General features: G+C 40.7%; 1 protein-coding gene across 6 annotated transcripts in view; it reads right to left on the minus strand.

Moving 5' to 3' along the window:
- TBC1D30 (TBC1 domain family member 30) overlaps positions 1-18,191 on the minus strand; it is a 53,209-nt gene that overhangs the window by 14,369 nt on the left and 20,649 nt on the right. For 3 of the 6 annotated variants that reach the window (XM_032107061.1, XM_032107057.1, XM_032107058.1), the window contains exons 3-8: positions 9,970-10,031; positions 9,512-9,577; positions 6,426-6,551; positions 5,344-5,529; positions 1,858-2,026; positions 315-483 (exon numbers count right to left, since the gene is read on the minus strand). In XM_032107061.1, coding sequence (XP_031962952.1) covers positions 315-483; positions 1,858-2,026; positions 5,344-5,529; positions 6,426-6,491 — 590 coding nt within the window. In that variant the 5' untranslated portion in view covers positions 6,492-6,551; positions 9,512-9,577; positions 9,970-10,031. Of the gene's footprint in view, positions 1-314; positions 484-1,857; positions 2,027-5,343; positions 5,530-6,425; positions 6,552-9,511; positions 9,578-9,969; positions 10,032-14,905; positions 14,925-15,660; positions 15,967-18,191 lie in introns of those variants that run through there. The other 3 variants (XM_032107059.1, XM_032107060.1, XM_032107062.1) reach the window with 3 other exon arrangements.

An 18,191-nucleotide genomic window follows, 5' to 3' on the forward strand; every position in this document is an offset into this window, starting at 1 on the left:
GTTCCTTCAGAGGTTTATGTTCTGGAAAGTCCAACCCTTTAGCACAGCACGAAGACATTATACACAGACAACTCCAAAAAGTGGAGACAATTTTCTGCAAAAAGGGTCAATTAATTATCATGCCCATTCTGACTTGATGGCAGAATCATGTGTTTTTAAGAAACCATAAAGGTCCTTTTTGCAGCTTTTTCAAAACATAATCATCCTCCTGAAAGACTGAATCTTGTTTAGAATTGATAACATCTTCTTAAGGAAAACAAAAGTTAAACATGGCTCATACTGAAAACAAAAAACAGATAAAAATGACCACTTACTCTCCTAGCTTTGCCCAGATAGCCAAAGCTACTCTCAGGATAATTTCAGAGCCTTCAAAGAATACTGAATCCCAGATCTTCAGAACTGTATGGTTAGGCAGACAGGTGGCAAAGAGTGTCAGAAACCACTGCATTGTGAAGACATTTGTAAGTGGGGGTTCGTAGCCTCCTGAAGTTAAAAAAACAAACAAGCAAAAAACTTGAAGTAACTGCAATTTACTATCGTTTTACAAAGAGTATAAACTGTACACTAAAATCCACCAGACTTTCTAGCACCTCTGTTATTGTTCAAAACCTAGTTAGCCTGCAGCTGTCCAAAGATAAGCTGAGAAGAGCAATGTAAAAAATTACATGGTCACCTTCCATTCTGCTGCACTGCAAAAAACTAAGCAACAGCATTGGTTTTAGACTGTAAACCCTGGAATACACCAGCACATTTTCCCCTTATATAAGAAAGACTGCTTCTCCTTTCCCAAAGCAATATGAAATAAAAACTTCTATCAAAAAAAAGAAACAAAACAAACTCACCAACTTTCCCACAAAATGCTGCATTTCTTCACCAATTGATGGCGTAAATCTTTATCTACATGAAAGTGAAGGTGACTGTCTCTGTAAAGTCATATCTATTATTTCAATATCCTGATGTACTTGTTAAGTTTCAAACAAGATGTACTATTTCAGCCTGAAACTCTGAAGTTTGACTTTCTTGTTATGCTCAGAGAACACTTTGTGCATCCCGGTATCAACTGATGCACTGAAGGCCATGACCAGAGAGGCCAGCCTGTGAAAACACTTTCAAACAGCAAATATTTCCTTGATACCATTTCTTTTTTTTTTTTTATACAGTTTGGGCATAGCCACATGAAACATAGTAGCAGATCTTTTCTAAGACAGAACTCAGGGTGCACTTAGCTTCCCAAAGGAAAAAGAAACCAAATCAACTAACAGAAGACCTCTTGCCCTCCACAGAACATTCCCAGATAAAAGAGCTGTTAAATCTGGATGGAATGCTACGCCAGAAAAAAAAAATTCACAGCGCAAAGCCAGTTCTCAGTAGCAATGCAAGATGTACTTCTGAGTTTTGCACCTGTATATTGGTAAGGATCCAGGTGAAGAAATACTAACCTGCTCCCACTTGCTCTCACATTGTAACTCTTCCCAGAATAACTATATGAGCCAGCAACTACACAGACCAGTAGGAGGACAGCTATCTTGAGCTCAGGCAAGCAACTACCTTTCCAAGGTTGCCCTTGTACTAAGCTATATGTTAGTGTTGTCACTCCATGCTTTGTATATTCCTGTCAACACAATTCTGTTTGCAGCTAGTGGTGGGACCAAATTATTTCCCTTTGTTTTTTCCTGGAAGTACCACCTATTTATGTTAAGGTTATCAATAATGGAAACGATCATATTTCATCTTAACAATTTAAAATACATAATCTAAGCAATAAACTCATGTAAACACTGAAAATATTGTATTTTTAAACCAGTGCTCAGACAAAACAACGAGACAGGGTATAATAGCATTTGCTGTTGAATGTACCTCCACTTTCTCTGTTAGCAGCTCTTTGCAGGGTGTCTAAGTGCTGGGACAGTTCAGGAAGTTTCATTCGTAAAAGATCTCGGAAAACAGCCATATCCACAGAGAGAGCACGGAGATTATTGACAAAGTAGCTATCAGGAAGCACCTTATCGATTAGGTAAATCATGATCTGTGGGAAAAATGAAAGACCATCATGCAGGACTTACAGAGCAGTTATTTTCTAGGAATAACAGAAAAATAAAATTTCTCTGTTCACATATGAATTACTTGGAGCCAGTGGCAACACATGCTTCTGGCAGCTCCACTTAAATGGGGAGAAAATATTACCACTTTGAGCATCCTCAAGTACCCTAGGTATCCAGTATTCAAGATGCAAAGACCTCTTGAAACTGTCCAGAATTTATGAACCATGAAATTACTGAAATCAGTGACTGAAATCAATGTCACAGTAAGCTATGCCCAAGCTGCCAGCATTACCCATACCAAAAGCAATTTTGACACTTCTGATGTTGGAATTGTTTATGAGATTCTCCACTGCTGGAGAATCTCACTATCCCTTCTCTGGTTAATGCCACAACTGATCTTGCAAATCCCCTATTTTCCCTCTCCAAAATGCAAGGTCCTGTTCTTTAAAAAGAGATTCTCCATACATTTTACTGCGATGTGTTCCTGTGTGCTGCACTCCATCTTGTCACTTTAAAAGGTGCTAAATTAAGCAGCATGAGACATTTTAAGCAGACATCTGTTTCAAGTGAGGTAGCTAAACTACATGGATGGTAATGGATTACTGTCAAACTTTTGAGAATGAACAAATGAAACAAAAAATACGCAAAAGTTGGTGTTTACCATCAGCCTAACAGAAGACACTGACCTTCACTTCAGGATCTTCTATGAACTCTTTGGCCACTCTGCTAACCACACCCAGAGAGCCAGCATGCAGTCATCCCATATGCTTCAAGTCTCCCTTTCTCTCATATGAGCATCCCTACCATGTTTCATACAGACCTTAATTCTCGAGAGAAGCATTGCACCTTCATATACAGGAGACAATCCTCCTTCCAATCCCTCTCTTTTCATAAGCTGCCTACAAAAACAGCTTCTCAGACACAGGACTACCAAGAGCACCACTTGAAACAGTCTTAATGCTTCCAGCTGCTTGTGACCACATACTGCCACTTGTCCTTGCAAGATTTCTTCAGGTAATAGCAGTCTTACGTTCCATGTTTTAAAGCATGTGGATCAGTAGTCAACACAGGCAAATTGACAGTTTCTACATGACAGCCTTGTATTTTGTCAGATGCATTACCTAACCTTTGCTGAATAGTGGGTCACTTCACTGTCTTGTAAAAATATGCTTTATTTTGTTCAGATATATTTCAACCAATGGAAGAGTAATTTAATATAACAACATTAATTTACAACTATGCTATTTGCGTTTTCATTAATTTCTTATGACATATATTACTTCACTGATCTCAAATATATGAGAGCACAGAGGAGAACAGAAGTCTTTTTCAACACTGAAGTTCATTCTGTTTCACCAAGATATGAATTGCTTTGAGAAGACCTTTTTTTAAAAAGCACTTCCTATATTTACCAGTTTGCAATAGATACTTTCTTTGTAACACATCTCTACATATTTATTTTTATTATTTGATTCTGTAGCTTATCTACACAATAACATGCAAGAGAAAAAATTTGAATTTTGGTATCTATGAGTTATGCATACTTTGACAGCTTCTACACATGCAAGCTGGGATTTTCTTGCTTACCATAATTTCTGTAGGCTAACTTTGAGACAACTCCAGGGATTTAACTTAATGCCTACGTTAACTAGTGAACACTCAAGTATCACTGGCTGGGCATTCCCTGAAGCCACCATGTTGGGTCCTGTGCTGTTAAAGCCCCTTGGCATCAGTAATACCTGCTGTTTCCTGGCCTCTGGGAGATACTTCCCAGACACAGAGCTTTTATTTATAATGTCCTTCCCAGAAACGAGACCTGACCGGCAAAACCTGAGAATGCCATTGCTCCCTTAACTCCCAGACTCTACAATAACCGAAGCACAGCTACCCCATAGCTACAATCCTGAGGGCACCTTTACAGCCCTCTGTAGCTGTTCTGAAGTCACTCACTGCTTGCTTTAGGTGGCAGTGACTACAACAAAACCTAATGCTAATACCCAATTCTTATTTCCTCCCGCACACTCTGTTCCTTTTCTTGTCCTTCCCCTCTTCCCTCTCTCTTCTGGGGAAATTCCTGAAGAAAATTCTGCAAAGCCCACACACAAAGCTTGGAAAAGAATTACTTTATTTTCCATTCTTATTTTTGCCAGGTAAGACCAGTTTTGGTGCAAACAGCCTTCAGTGCTTTACCTCCCTGGGGCAGTCTGGCTCCATTCCATTGTCTCCTCCACACAAGGAGCCTGACACAACTCACAGTAACAGACAACACATAAGGACACACACAGTTCTTATCGTCACCTTGGACTTCATAAACCTTGGGCAACTGTATTTCCTATGCTACCATAATGTGTTTAGGGAGCTTCTGGACAGTATAAGATAACAATAAAATGTGATAAATTACAGTTAAAAATATTGAGGAAATCTTAACAAGAACTACTGAAAGAAAATTCTACTTTCTGATACAAATTCAGTATATTATGGTATTTTCTTCCTATTACAGGCAGCTGTCTAGAATGAAGAAGTAGCTGGACTCTACTGCCACAAGCTTTGTATTTTAGGAGCTCTGAGTGAATTTAAATATTTACCATATTTAAATCATTGTCTAAGGCAAAACAAACAGCTCAGTATCTCAAGAGTCACAGTCATCTTTTATTAATTTGACCCCAACTCACACATATGAGCAAGTTTGTTTAAGGAACTTTGCCATGATCTTGCCAAACCTTAAACCATGTCCTGTAGTAAATAGTATTTCCATTCTAACATACTATAAAGTTCATTAAGCTTTCTTTTAATTACAATAAAAACTGTCTAAGAAAACAAAACGCTGTTAAGACTAATGTAACCCAGAAAATAGCTTCAAAGTGACTTACTTTCTTTTTGAATATTTAATGTTTTCCTAGGATTTGCTTTGAAATGTAGCTGATTTATAAACTGCCTCACATGGAACCGCCACATAAGATGCTGATAATGGAATTTTAAGATTTCAGCTACCTATGGTGTTTGCAAGCAGATTTGGGATTATGGCATAAGATATTCTACAGTTAGTAGCAGTGGTCCCATTTATTTTTTTATGGCCAAGACCTCATTTGTTTCTGTTTGAAAAAAAATTTAACAGTGATAAAATTCAAACTATTAATTTTAGCTCAGACAGGATAACAAAATAAAAAATCCACAGATATAAATTAGCTAACTCTTTTGAGTCCTGCTCTTTTACACTGTCTCCAAAATTCACACATTGGTTTATTATAAAGTTCACTAACTAAAAGCAATCTTCACCATTGAAAAAAAAAATTTTACTCACTTTCAGGGCATCCCCTTCATTGCCCTCCATTACTTCCAGAATAAGTGCAGCTAGTATGTTAAATCCTTGACAATAGCCAACAGATTTATTCCACCTGGCATATGCCAGCAAAACACGTTTTAATACCACTCGATCTTGCTCTGCCTCCTGGCCACAGTAAGAACTGCAGCCAGTTCGGTGAAGGTCCTTTAAAGGAAAAAGAAATTAAAACAAAAATAAAAATGACAAGAAGAGAAAAGATGTGTATTTTCCTTCCCCCGTTAGTTCTCTTGACTGTCCCAGTTTTCCTTCCACCTCCACCCTCCCAGTACATACTCCCAAAGTTGATGACAACATTTCTTTTTTAATCTGTTAAACCTTTAGCTCACCCAAGAGAAATAGTTTCAGCAAGCTCTCAAGTAAACAAGTCCCCTAAAAGATGTTCATAATACATTGTCACAGAAGATATTAAAAGATCTCTGGGTTTCAAAGAGGCAAGACATAACAGCTGCTTAATTGAACAAAAAAGAGCAACTGTTTTTTTCAAAGTATAAAAGAGCTACTAGGCAACTGAATTTTCAAACCATAAAAACCAGAAACCGTGTCCTTGAAATTTAAGTGATTTATAAGTGAAAGGCAAATTTGCAAAATGGCTGACTGCTTTAAATATTAAACATTAATCAGCTGAGAAATACAAATAGGCAAATGTGTTTCACTCCTGTAAAACAATTGAAAAATGCTCATTTGCTACATTTTAAAACATACTTTTTACTCCCAGAAAACATTTGTGTTTATTTACAGGGAAGTAAAAAACCCACTTATGCTCCTTTGTCTTCATTAAACTCCAGTACTTTTTCAAAATAAAAAAAAAGTAAAAATGAAGAAAAAAAAAATCAGAAATAGCAAATTTTTTCCCAGCTAACACTAACCAGATTAGTGCAAAAGAACCAAAGCAGACAAAAAAGAAAAATTTTGGCAGGCCAAAATTGGGAATGAAGATGTAATTTTTGCCAAAGCAGTTGCAGACATGAAAATAAATCCAAATTAAAATGTCAACTTTTCATTAAAAATTTTTAAAAAGAAGTAACAAATTAGCTGGCTACCTTTACTATTTGGATGCCCATAGAGTCATCATCAGGATTACTTCTTTCATTGAATGTGAAACGCATGGTTTTGTCCCAGTCAATGGCTATACTGTGTAAGTACTGATCAGCCAGGGTCAGCCAAACCTAGAAATACATAAGGCAAAATTAATTATTTCTCAGGTAAAATAAAAAGTTTTGATATATATCTATTGTTAGATGAACCTTATCAGCTTCACCCATATGTGATCTGCTGTTAGACTTGAAATATGCAGAAGAGGATTTTAGCTACAACAATTTTTGCACAATTAAAATAATACCTTGCTCCCTAAACAGAAAGGAAGGAAATGGTTGGCATTAAGCATCCAGATCCATGGATTGACTACAAAGATGCAAGTCAGCTGTCAGTGAATTCACAGGGGCCCTCCAAAATAGAAACACAAGGCAAGGATTCTTTGTCAGTTCAGACCTTCTATCCTCATAACCAACAAAGAGTTTTATAAAAGGATAACACTGCTGTTGGCTCTCCTCAAACTCTACCATGGATACATCTCCTGGAAACTCCCAAAAGAAATCTGGCAGTGCTGGTGCTTCTCTTTATCAGAAGTCTCTTCTGATGACTTTGCAGAACAAATAGCATCTAGTATTCACCATCTGGGATTCATCTGAAAGCTTCACTTGGATCAGAGCAACTTACAAGAGGGCTTCCTAAACTGCTGGTGCTACAGGGAGTTCTGAAACAAACATTTTCACTACTTTTAAAGCCTAATAATTGCCAGAACAGATTTATGCATGTGTATCCAAGACAAAGGCTGGACCTTTATGAAAAATTTGAAAACTTCCTGAACCATGAAAGGCACATGACAGATCATACAGTGACAGCAAGTAACAATAAAGGATCTTTTTCTTCAGGAAACTGAAAGAAATCATAAAAGCAAACTGGTCAAGTTTTATACCAGCCATTAATTCACTCAAGTGAGAAAAGCAATTTAGACACTTCCCACAGATTTAAACACTTAGATAGCTGCATGAGGAAGGAATTTATAGACAGCTCCCAGAATCTCATGTTTTCTGCATTTAAATGTCCCTTCCCACACTTCTGCAAAGTCACCCATGTGGAGGAATGCCACTGTTCTGCCTCCCAACCACCTCAGATGTTGTTTGACATCCTACTGATGTTGTTTGACTGGATTCTTTACCTCTGCCAGCCCCAGAAACTAAATGTCACATGCCACAACAATAATGCAGATGTCAACCTGCTCCTTCTGTTGACAGCAAAGGAAGCAATCAGCATGCCACTAACACTAAATACTTCCTTTATTTTGGTATCTATCTTAAAATCATTGTGAAACTGGGGAATGGCAGTGAAAAGACAACATCTCTTTTCTTACCACTACTTCTTTGGCTAGTATCATGTGGTCACATGTGAGCAAACACAGAGATGGGCAGAGTGAGAAGGAAAGACAGATCTGAGTTGGATGACATGGCAGAGTATACACAAGTCTGCTGATTACACAGAACTGGGAGGAGTGGCTGATAAGCCCAAGGACACCTTGACAGAATGGAAAAATGGTCTGACAAGAGCCTCATGAAGTTCAACAAGGAGAAGTGCAAAATCCTGCCTCTGGGGAGAAATAATCCCAAGCACCAGTATTTGCTGGGGGGCACCCAGTTGCAAAGCATCTCTCCTATGCATCTCTCCTATGAGAGAGCTGGGACCGTTCAGACTGGAGAAAGGCAGCTATGGGGAGATTCTACTAGTGTGTATAAACGCCTGAAAGGAGGGTGCAAGGAGGAGGACACCAAGCTCTTCTAATCTGTGCCTAGTGACTGGACTGGAGATAATGGGCACAAACTGAAACACAGGAAGTTCTCCTCGAACATTAAGGAACACTTTTTTACTGTGAGGGTGACTGAGTACTGCCCGTTCCCTTGCCACATGGTGTGGGGGAGGGTACAGGCTGAGGAGCACTGACATAGATTTCCCAGAGAGATTGTGGAATCTCCTTCCTTGGAGATATTTAAAAGTCACATGGACACAGCCCGTAGTAACCAGCTGTAGGGGGCCCTGTTTGGGCAGAGGGGTTGGACCAGATGACCTCCAGAGGTCCCACCCAAACTCAGCCCTTCTGTGATTCTGTGACGTCTTCCACTCATGTACCACAGAAAAGTGTCTGAACACTTTCTGGAGCGTGGGAAAAGAATATTTCAGGAAAGAGAAAAGGCTGTTAGATGGATATAAAGATTCACTCTAGTTGTAGATTAAAAATAAATTCATCGTGGTGTGAGGAAAACAATGCCACCAAGTCTTTTCTTCCTTCTCCCCTGATTTGTAAAGAGGTACAGTTCAGTTTGGAAAGATAGCAAAAACAGGAAAAGGAAATTAAGCTGATGCATCAAAAATACGTGAAACTACATGTATTTTATAAATCTTCAAAAATACTACTTTTATTAAAACTGTGTTTTTAAAGCTTAGATCGTGTGACTCAGTTTTAAAGAAAAAATTAATAGACATGCCTCTTTTTATGCTAGGGGGCTTCAAACGTTGAAGAATGCAATAAAGTAAGTCTAGCAAAATCCCAGTGGACCCTTTCCTACAACACTAACTCAGTGCAATTTCCTGTTAATGGTGCACTCTGCCATTCTACATCACTCCTTACTCTGAATTTCCCTAATTTTGGCAATCTGCCTTTTCCCCATCAACTGTTTCTATGAGCATTCTTGTCAACATTAATTATCTATCAACTTCACCTTTGTAAGTGTGACAGCCTACACTGCAGATATGTTCAGCTTTGGGGGAAATTTCACCAGTGCAATTTCTTGAGACTGACAGAATGAAGCAGTAACATCTGCACCAGAATAAGTTACCTAAGCCTCAAGCAGAAAGAGCCCAACTATTGAAAACACCATCTTTACCTGTCTCCTCAGCCTTTCCAGCTGCCCTGTGAGGTTGCCACTGAAGAACGTAAACAAGGAAAAATCCCCAGTACAGCTTATAAGGTCCAAATATTTGTTATAAAAACCACCAACAGATAATATTGATGTAATTAACCTCTTCTGAGAAACCTACAGGCAATATGGCCCACAAGGTATAGAGGTCTACCTACCTTTCTCCGCCATTCCTTTGGGATACCTGTCGGCAGTCTGGCCACTGCTTTGAGCGCATCATGCCACTAAAAGCAAAAGCATCCAAAATTGTAAAATATCCATCATTAGTTTCATGCTACAGTATAGCAACATTTAATACCTTGCAGATATGCACATTAATTTCATTTTACTGCAGGCATTTCAGAGTTTAACTGCTTAATCCACTCACAGGGAAGATACAGATTAATTATTTAATGATGTGACAAGAGTATAATATTCTAGGACACAAGGATGTAGGAAATATCTGAGTAAACAACGAAAGCCTATTCCATTTTCTGAATATGAATGAAACAGCTCTTGATGCAATTGCAAATAATATGCTGACATTATGATGACAAATGCACTTCTGAATGAGGGCAAGCACCTTGACTGCAGACCCACTCCTTCACAAACTCAAGAGAAAAATAAATCAAATTACCTGCTGAAAACCATTTTGACCTAAAGATGGTTCAAGAGTGAATTTCAATTTTGTATCAACCCCTAAAAAGAAAAATGAAAAAAAAAAGGTCATTATTTTATTTAGCTCAGAAGACAAAAAGAAGTCAAAAAATCCCAAACACAAAAATCCCACAGTTGAAACAAGAACACAAAATTTTAGCCTCCTATTATAACAACTACATTTCAATCTGTTTCAGTGAATTTTGTCTTCACAGTGGATTCAAGGAACATGTTAAGAAGTACATGGACAAAATGTTTTTAAAATGCAGTAACATTCTCCTTAATGATGTAGTTTGACACAACTCATTTCACTAATATTCATATAGTTCACTGTACTACAAACTATACCAGTACACTGCAAATTGTCATGTGTATCCACAGAAAAATACATGTACAGAGACAGTTTCTTTTCATCTATGCCAGCTTCTTGACCTTAAGTCAGTCAAAACTAATTTCTAAGTTTGGTGTGCTAAAATTATTTTACTGTTCAGAACGTATTTTTTTTATAATTCCTCAGAACATAATGTGCATTTGGTCAGTATTGTTATTTAAGCATAGATTTTATTTTGGCCATATGAGCAAACTATTTTAATTGTTATGAAGCGGGCCTACTAATAGTTCATACAGTTTTACATAAAACACCAGAATCTCAAGTGGATCCCAACATGGCACTGGATATGCCAGATCAACACAATCAACAGTAACACATTTAATTTGCTTTCCATCCCACAGTTTGAATGTACAATTCCTTGGTCCTTCAAATGCCGCTGTCCAGAACTCAGGTGCTGAACACGGCATCATATCCCCTCCCTCCCTCCCGTCTGCTGGCACAAAGAATAAAGCCTTCTTTTCTTTTCCTTCCATAGTTTAATACTAATTTAATACTAATATTAATAACTAATAATTTAATGGTACTGTTCCACACTTACAGTTATGTTATGCATAGCTTCTTATTTTTCCAGAATATGAAGCCAAACATTTTTAACATATAAATGTCCATATATATATACACACACACACACACAGAAAACCCAAACAGATTATAATCCTGCAAGGTTTTAAGTATGTAATATCCATGCTAATCAACTCACCAGTAATACCCAGTGCTTTGGAGGTCTAAACCTTCAAGTCTGACAGAAAACCCAACTAGTGGCATTTGCTATTTATGGAATGTAAAATGCCTTTGAGCATTTGCATACTGAAGTGGTGGTAAGTAATTTTAAAGCCTTACTACCTGATAAATATATATTTAAAGAGAAAATGTTCTTTTCCATGTTTTTTTTTCTTTGTTGGGGGTGAGTGAATAGAAACAAAGAAAAAAATCACACAAACTCCAGCACTGTTTAGAATTTTAGCGTTTTAGAATTGCATCACTAAGACCTGGGGATTAGTGCTTTCGTTTCCCTGCTTCAGATCTAAAAGACATGCTTGTCAGATCTAGAAAAATAAAGGCTTCAAATCATAATAGATATGTCTTAAAAAAACATTGAAGGATTAATAGCTATTCCTGGAAGGAACTGTTTATTAGTATTCCTTCCCATAGTGCAATGGCACTCAGCATAGGGACTCCTAATAGGTAAATCTTTTCACAATAATTCAAAGCAATGTAGCGGTGCCAGTAACCTACTAAGATTAAATTGCATCACATTTGCTGAAACTGGAAAAAGCGAACTTCATTTTCAAGCAAAAAAAAGTAAGTACTGTAAAACCCTAATACACACAAAAATATATCATGACCAAGAACTCCTTCTGTTAAAGTAACAGATGCTGACACGTTAACTAACACTACCTTGTAGCAAAGAACCAATAGCCTTCCAAAATGTATTCATTTCCAACCCAGCAGCTAAATATTAATTGCTTCACAGTTTTATAAGACTTCAAGACCCCAGTAACAACTTCTCTCTTTGTCTTAGAAGCTTCCTAAGAAAGATACAAACAGATACTTCCAGGTCTTCAAAAGATCGAGTACAGTAAGATAAAATTTCAGAGCAAGGCAAAATCTATCTATAGTTACATGAACATCATGACCAGGGAGCTCACACAACAGTCAAGCTAGCTATCTCTCCTGAGACTGAAATAAGACCCTTCAAATGAGACCCTTGATTAACAGATTGAAATGAGATCATCCATCTACAAAAGTTAACTAAATCACATCACAGCAAACAATTAAGACAGGTGTGAAAATTACTGTAAATGAGAATTACATCACGCGGTAACATCAGACTACACAGCACACTCTCTTCAGTATGGTGAGGAACTGCTTAGTCAGGTCATGCATGACAATCTCTTGTAGAAGACATGGAATCTGTGTCCCCTTATTTGTTCTCCATTAGAAGTATTTTCCAAATCAAATTATGTGATGGTTTTGTGGGAGGGGAGGGGAAGAACCACGGGAAACGAACCACAGAGCATATATGAATTGTTCCTCATTCACATCCATTTTAAAGAATTTATATTTCCTAAAATAAAAAAATTACAACCTTGCTTAATAAAAAATAGAGCTAGTAAGCATGTAAAAAAAAGCTGCAACTGTTCTGAGAGCAAGGAAGGCAACCAACAAACTGGGAGCAGCATCTCATTGCCCGTTAGTTGTTTCTGGCACAAAAATCATCTTGCTACATGCAGTTTCTGCACTCTGCTCAAGGAATTTGTCCCTGAGCTTTAGAGCGTCAAGGAAATTAATGCCTATCTCCAATTCAACCTCTCTTGGTTTCCTAAACCTTCCTTTTTTCATCACTCCCCTTTTTTTATTCAGTTGTCTTCTCTCCATAAACTAACTCAGATTCCCCAATAGTTTCTTCCCCCCTCAGTATCCCACACCCATACAACCCTACCACGTCTGCACCCATTTTCACTGGATTTTCCCATTTCTGACAATCTTCCATCTTTAGGTCACATTCCTCATCATTACATAAATACATGCTTTTTGCAGAAAAGACCCCTTTGGGCCTTAAGAGAACATTTCTTCCCAGCTCCTCTGCAAGGACAGCCTGGCATAGATGTACCACACACAGAGCAATAGTTCCTACTGTAAGTGTTGTCAGTACAACTCAGGCCTTTCACATCAAACCAGCCAGGCTACCTGTCTAGTTATTAACATATTAAATATCACCTACAGTTCATACACTTTCAACTGATACTTCACACCTGAGAAGCATATTAATTCCTATCAGCAGGAATATGCTGGGAACACACTGGAATTACTACCTCCACGAATACAAGGACACACAAAGGTACGTGTTTGACAACAAGTTTCTGAAGGGTAGGGAATGCCAAAATAAGCTCTGTTCAATGCCCTTCCAAGCCTGTCACCAGAAACCACTGCAGAAAAGTTATATAAAAAATAATAAAAAATAGGAAACCCAACCAAACCCCAGTCCTGTTAGCTTTCCTGTGTAAAATACACAATGACTCCTCACAAGAAAAGGCTGTAAGAGGGAAGATTATATCCCTAGGATTCCCAAACCCTAGCAATCTTCCATTGCATAACCAAAATGTAGCGCAGAACCACATAAAGAGCCACAAGAGGGGAGAAAAATACTATCCACGAAATACCTGGGTGACAGAATCAAATTCCCAGTCCATCCTCAGCAACATTAAACAAAAGGATGGGGCAAAATCTGGGATTTTTTCCAGAAATATCAAACCAGAAGAAAGTGTAGGAAGATTATGTGTTTTGATGCATGTTTGTGAGCTATAAAGCCATAGCTTTAAACCTGCAAAGTAGTAGTATGGGTTCTTGGCTATACTTGACAGCTGTTGAAACCTCTCCCACAGAATGCAAATAAATATTTTATCAAAAATAAACAAGGAAAAAGGCCTAAAGCAGCTTTGTGTTCAGTGGGAGCCCACACTGGAGGAAAGAGAAGTGCCAATGTAAGCTATCACCTTATGCTGCTTGTTGTTTCAGAAAGATTCTTAGCCTTGCAATTTATCTCTGAAAGTAACATTCTGAGTAACTCTGTATGAAACCACTTCTATCAGGAGCCAGAGCTCACTGGGATGTATCAAAGCACATCTAAAATCTCCAGCCTCAAAAAAACTTCTCAATACAGACAGCTAATACAGACACTAAGTATATAAGTATATATGAATATTTCATCCAGCATATTTTTTAAGGGCCCATTAGGTGTCCCATCTCCACCACTCTGTGAAAAGACGTATCCCGAACGGGGTTATTGCCTTTACCTACATATGAACAATATGGAAACCCCAAACCAGTGGGATTTTTAAGACTATGGCATTCATAGTTACGCCTCCAATCACATTCTCTGATCTTTATCTGAGTGTAAATACAAGAATGTCATTATCCAGAAAACGTCATTACCTGGGATAATAGCTGACTACGGTTGGAGCAGGGGTCATTGAGAATTACAAATTAGGAAATCTTAAAAACAGCAATCCCATAAATGTATCCCAAAATGTATCTGAGACCTTATTAATAACAGCCTCTGAAACTCATCTCAAACACAGAGGCAGTGAGCATTGTGTGTTTGACGCACACACAGCTAGTACAATGGGAAACTGATCCTTGTTTATTTCAATGTATTGGTCTATGTTTCAGTGTATCTCTGGCTTCCATGCTTTGTAAATGCCTACGATTAGGCAACAGATCAACAATGTTTTAGCTACAAATGACAGTTCTAACATGGTACATTGAATTTAAATTTCTTGATATTTCATATTAAAAAAAATCCGAAATTTTGATGGCAGGCAACTAGAATCTAGCATTCAGTCATGACCACGCATCAGTGCTTCTGTTGAGAGCCCACCTCCCTGGAATAAACACACGTTGTTTGCTGACCACCCAGTTCTTAAAAGATTTTGATAGTGAGGCAGGATCTAGAAAATACAGCTGCAGAGCTGATGCCTCCCCCTTGGGATAGGTATAGTTGCAAATTTAGACAACACCCTACCGCAGACAAAGGCTGGGCGGGAGGAGGGTCTCCGGCAGGTCAAGAGTTAGCAGGTTTATCGGGAAAGGTCTGGGGAGGCTGCGAAGAGACTTCGGAGAGAGACTGGCGGAAAGCTGAGTCGCCGGACCCGGGGGAGAGGAGACGGAGGGAGAAAGGCAGTAGGGGCAGACGACACAAAAGCGCTGCGAGGCGGCGACGCCGGGCGGGAGGAGCAGGGAAAGGACCGGGAGATCTGGAGAGCGGAGCCCGGATCCGCGAGCCGGGCGGGACACGAGCGGGAGGAGTGCCCCGGGGCAGGGGCAGCGCGCTGCCTCGCCGCAGGGCCCCGGCCGCCCCCGGCCTCCCGCCTGGGCCCGGCCCCGCTCCCCGCGGGCCGCCTCGCCCCCGCCGCGGTGCCTCCGCCGCTCCTCATCGCGGAGCCACCTCGCTGGCCCCGCTCCCCGCTCCAGGCCGGCCCAGCGCGGGCGGGAGCCCCGCGCGCCGGACACGCCGCCGGCCCCAGGCCGCGACCCGGCGCCCCACGCCGGCCGGGCCCCGCCGGGGCTGCCGCAGCGGCGGCCGGACAGAAGCGTCTGCCTCGGGCCGGGGCCGTCCCCGGGCGCTGCCCCCCGCCCCGCCGCGCCTACCCGCGGCCCTCATCGCTCGCCGGCCGCCGCCTCCTCTCCGAGCCGACCCCGCGGCCCCGGCCGCTCCCCCCGCCCCTCTAAGCCGCTTACGGGGCGGCAGCCGCCGCCTCGCCCGGCCGGCGCGGGTACCTGGCTCCAAGGTGCACAGCAGGCGCGGCGCGGTCCGGGAGATGCAGCTGCGCTTCTTGAGCACATTGCTGAGGATGGTGCCCACGCCGCCGCCCGAGCTCTGCCGCTTCAGGCATCGCCCCCCGCGCCGCAGCGAGCCCGTGAGCCTGTCCTGCCGCATGGTGCCCGGGGCTCGCCCTAGGGCGGCGGGGTGGAGGGCATGGCATGCGGGGACCTGCACTGCAGACAGCGAAATCCAAGTGCGGGAGAGAAGAGGGAGGACAAGGAGAGGAGAAAGACAAAAAGGGGGAAAAAAAAAAAAAAAAAGCTGTTCCCGCCCACAATCCTAGCATCACTGCCTGAATAAAGCAGCAGCCTCTCCTCCTCCTCCAGCACCACCTGGAATGCAGCGGGCGAAGGGGAGCAGCAGCTCTGGTTAGAAATAAAGGGAGCCCCGGCGGCAGTGGTGAGGCTCAGCGGTGCCAAGGGGCTCCAGGACAATCCCCCGGGCTACACGGAGACCCCCAGCACGGGCAATGCGGACACGGCTCGCTTGACGCCTGTTAACAGGCGGCAATACTGACATTTCTCCCGAGAATGAAATGAGCTAAATATCCGCCAAAAAGTCTTCTCACGTGGTACTCGAGCCTACAGCTGAACATAAACATAGGTAGTCCTGCTGCCCCTTTCAAAAAGCTGTCCTGGAAAGGAGTCCCACAAGCACTATCAGACCTCGGAGCAGGGAGCAAAGAGCATGTCAGTGCCAGGGCAGGCTGGAGTCCTGCTCAGGACAGCCCCAGCCGCAGTACAAGAAAGTGCACTGCACAGTTTCTGTTTCTCACTCTCCAGCACAGAGACCCTGAACATCCTCAGCTAAAATAACAGCCTTTTCTATGAATCTACATTGCAACTGCACTTACAAGTAATGATATGCCATGCGCTAAATAGTTAAAAGAAGCTATTCAACAGCACTTTATTAGATGCATTTTCCAGTGCTATTTGGCCTAAGAGCATCTTAAAAGGGTTTCATACAGATTCTCAAACTGGGCGTTTGATTGACAAGAAGGAAAAGCATTTGAAATAATGATAGCTTTTACAACCTAAACCACTCAGCGTTTCTGTGGAAGGAGAGCAGATTTAGCACACCACATTAGTCAGGCTCAAAGACCAAGCTACTAGAAGTCTCGGTCTACCTGCCAACAACTGTAGCTTTGAAACACTTTGGTCCTTTATTAAAAGGATGTGTTTCTCAGTCACATTATGAAGAGAGAAAACTGTCAACAGATAAGCAGTAAAGCCAATTATATAAAAGATACACAATATAAAACACAGAATCAAGCCTTCTTTAAAAATCAGTTATAACTATCTTTAGAAGTCACTGTTCAGCTTTCAGAGAAGTGTGATTTTGATCACACCTCCTTAAATATCTGCCTTGGTTTTGGAGAAAAGTCACTGCATTTGAGCTGTTAGCTTGCACTCTGAATAGATAATTAAGTCTGTGTGTCGGTGGTTCTTTTTTTAACAAAGGTGACACTTCCCTGCTGATGTAGACGATGCAAATGACTTTATTTCAGTGCCAGCTGGAGACGATGATTTAGCGGTTAAAGCATCAAATTTGAAATCAATTAGTCTCCCTAGGTGCACAGATAGTACCAATGGGACTATAACAGCAACATTTAAATACAGAAATAGCTGGATTATCTCTGTAATACTGTTCTCCTCTTTCCTGAGCATCTTTTGCAAATAGCACCACATCATTCCTGGATCATTTCAAGACTGACTAATCCAACACCACATGTCGTTGCCCAAAGTCTCAGAAGCCATAACCAAAGTTTCAGAAATCGCTCATTATCCATACAGTGAGAATCAGTCATCGCACTAAACTGTGTTACCTTCAATTTTTAAATAATTAGAAATCAGGTCTAAGAAAGACATCAATATTTAACTGATGAGGAAAACCAGCTCTCAAAATGAGAATTCAGTATCCCCACTATGCTATTTCTCCTACTTGTCATCTTGTCTCTACAAGAAAACTGGAAACAATCAGGACAACCATTCTGTGACTGGGCACACGGGTACTTCCAAGCATACCATTAAGGATATTTCCCACATGCCAGCCAATTAATACAACGTTATTCTGAAGAAAAAAAAGCAAAATCGAACTTCAGGAGACAAAATGAAGAAGCCAAGCCATACTAATAGGTTTGATGACTCACTAGATCATTAGTATAAATGGATTTTAGAGGCAGGGATAAGCCTCCCATTAAGCTCACATATACATATCTTAAGGGCAAGAACCTAGCTTCTAGAAAAGGAGATGGCACTGGGTTTTAATCACTGATCAGGCAAAGGTCTAATCTGCCTGTGGCAAGACATGTCAACCATCATGACTCTAGTTTGATCCACCAGTGCATGGAAGTCTGGTCATGTCCACAAGCCCTCACTGGCATTTACTGACAAGACAGATGACATTCAGAAAGGATTCTGAGGGGAAAAAAAAATCAAAATGTTTGGCTAGGCAAGATATTTCAGCTCCAGTATTTTGTAATAAT

Source organism: Corvus moneduloides, chromosome 4 (genome assembly GCF_009650955.1).
Source record: "Corvus moneduloides isolate bCorMon1 chromosome 4, bCorMon1.pri, whole genome shotgun sequence".
Classification (NCBI taxonomy): Eukaryota; Metazoa; Chordata; class Aves; order Passeriformes; family Corvidae; genus Corvus; species Corvus moneduloides.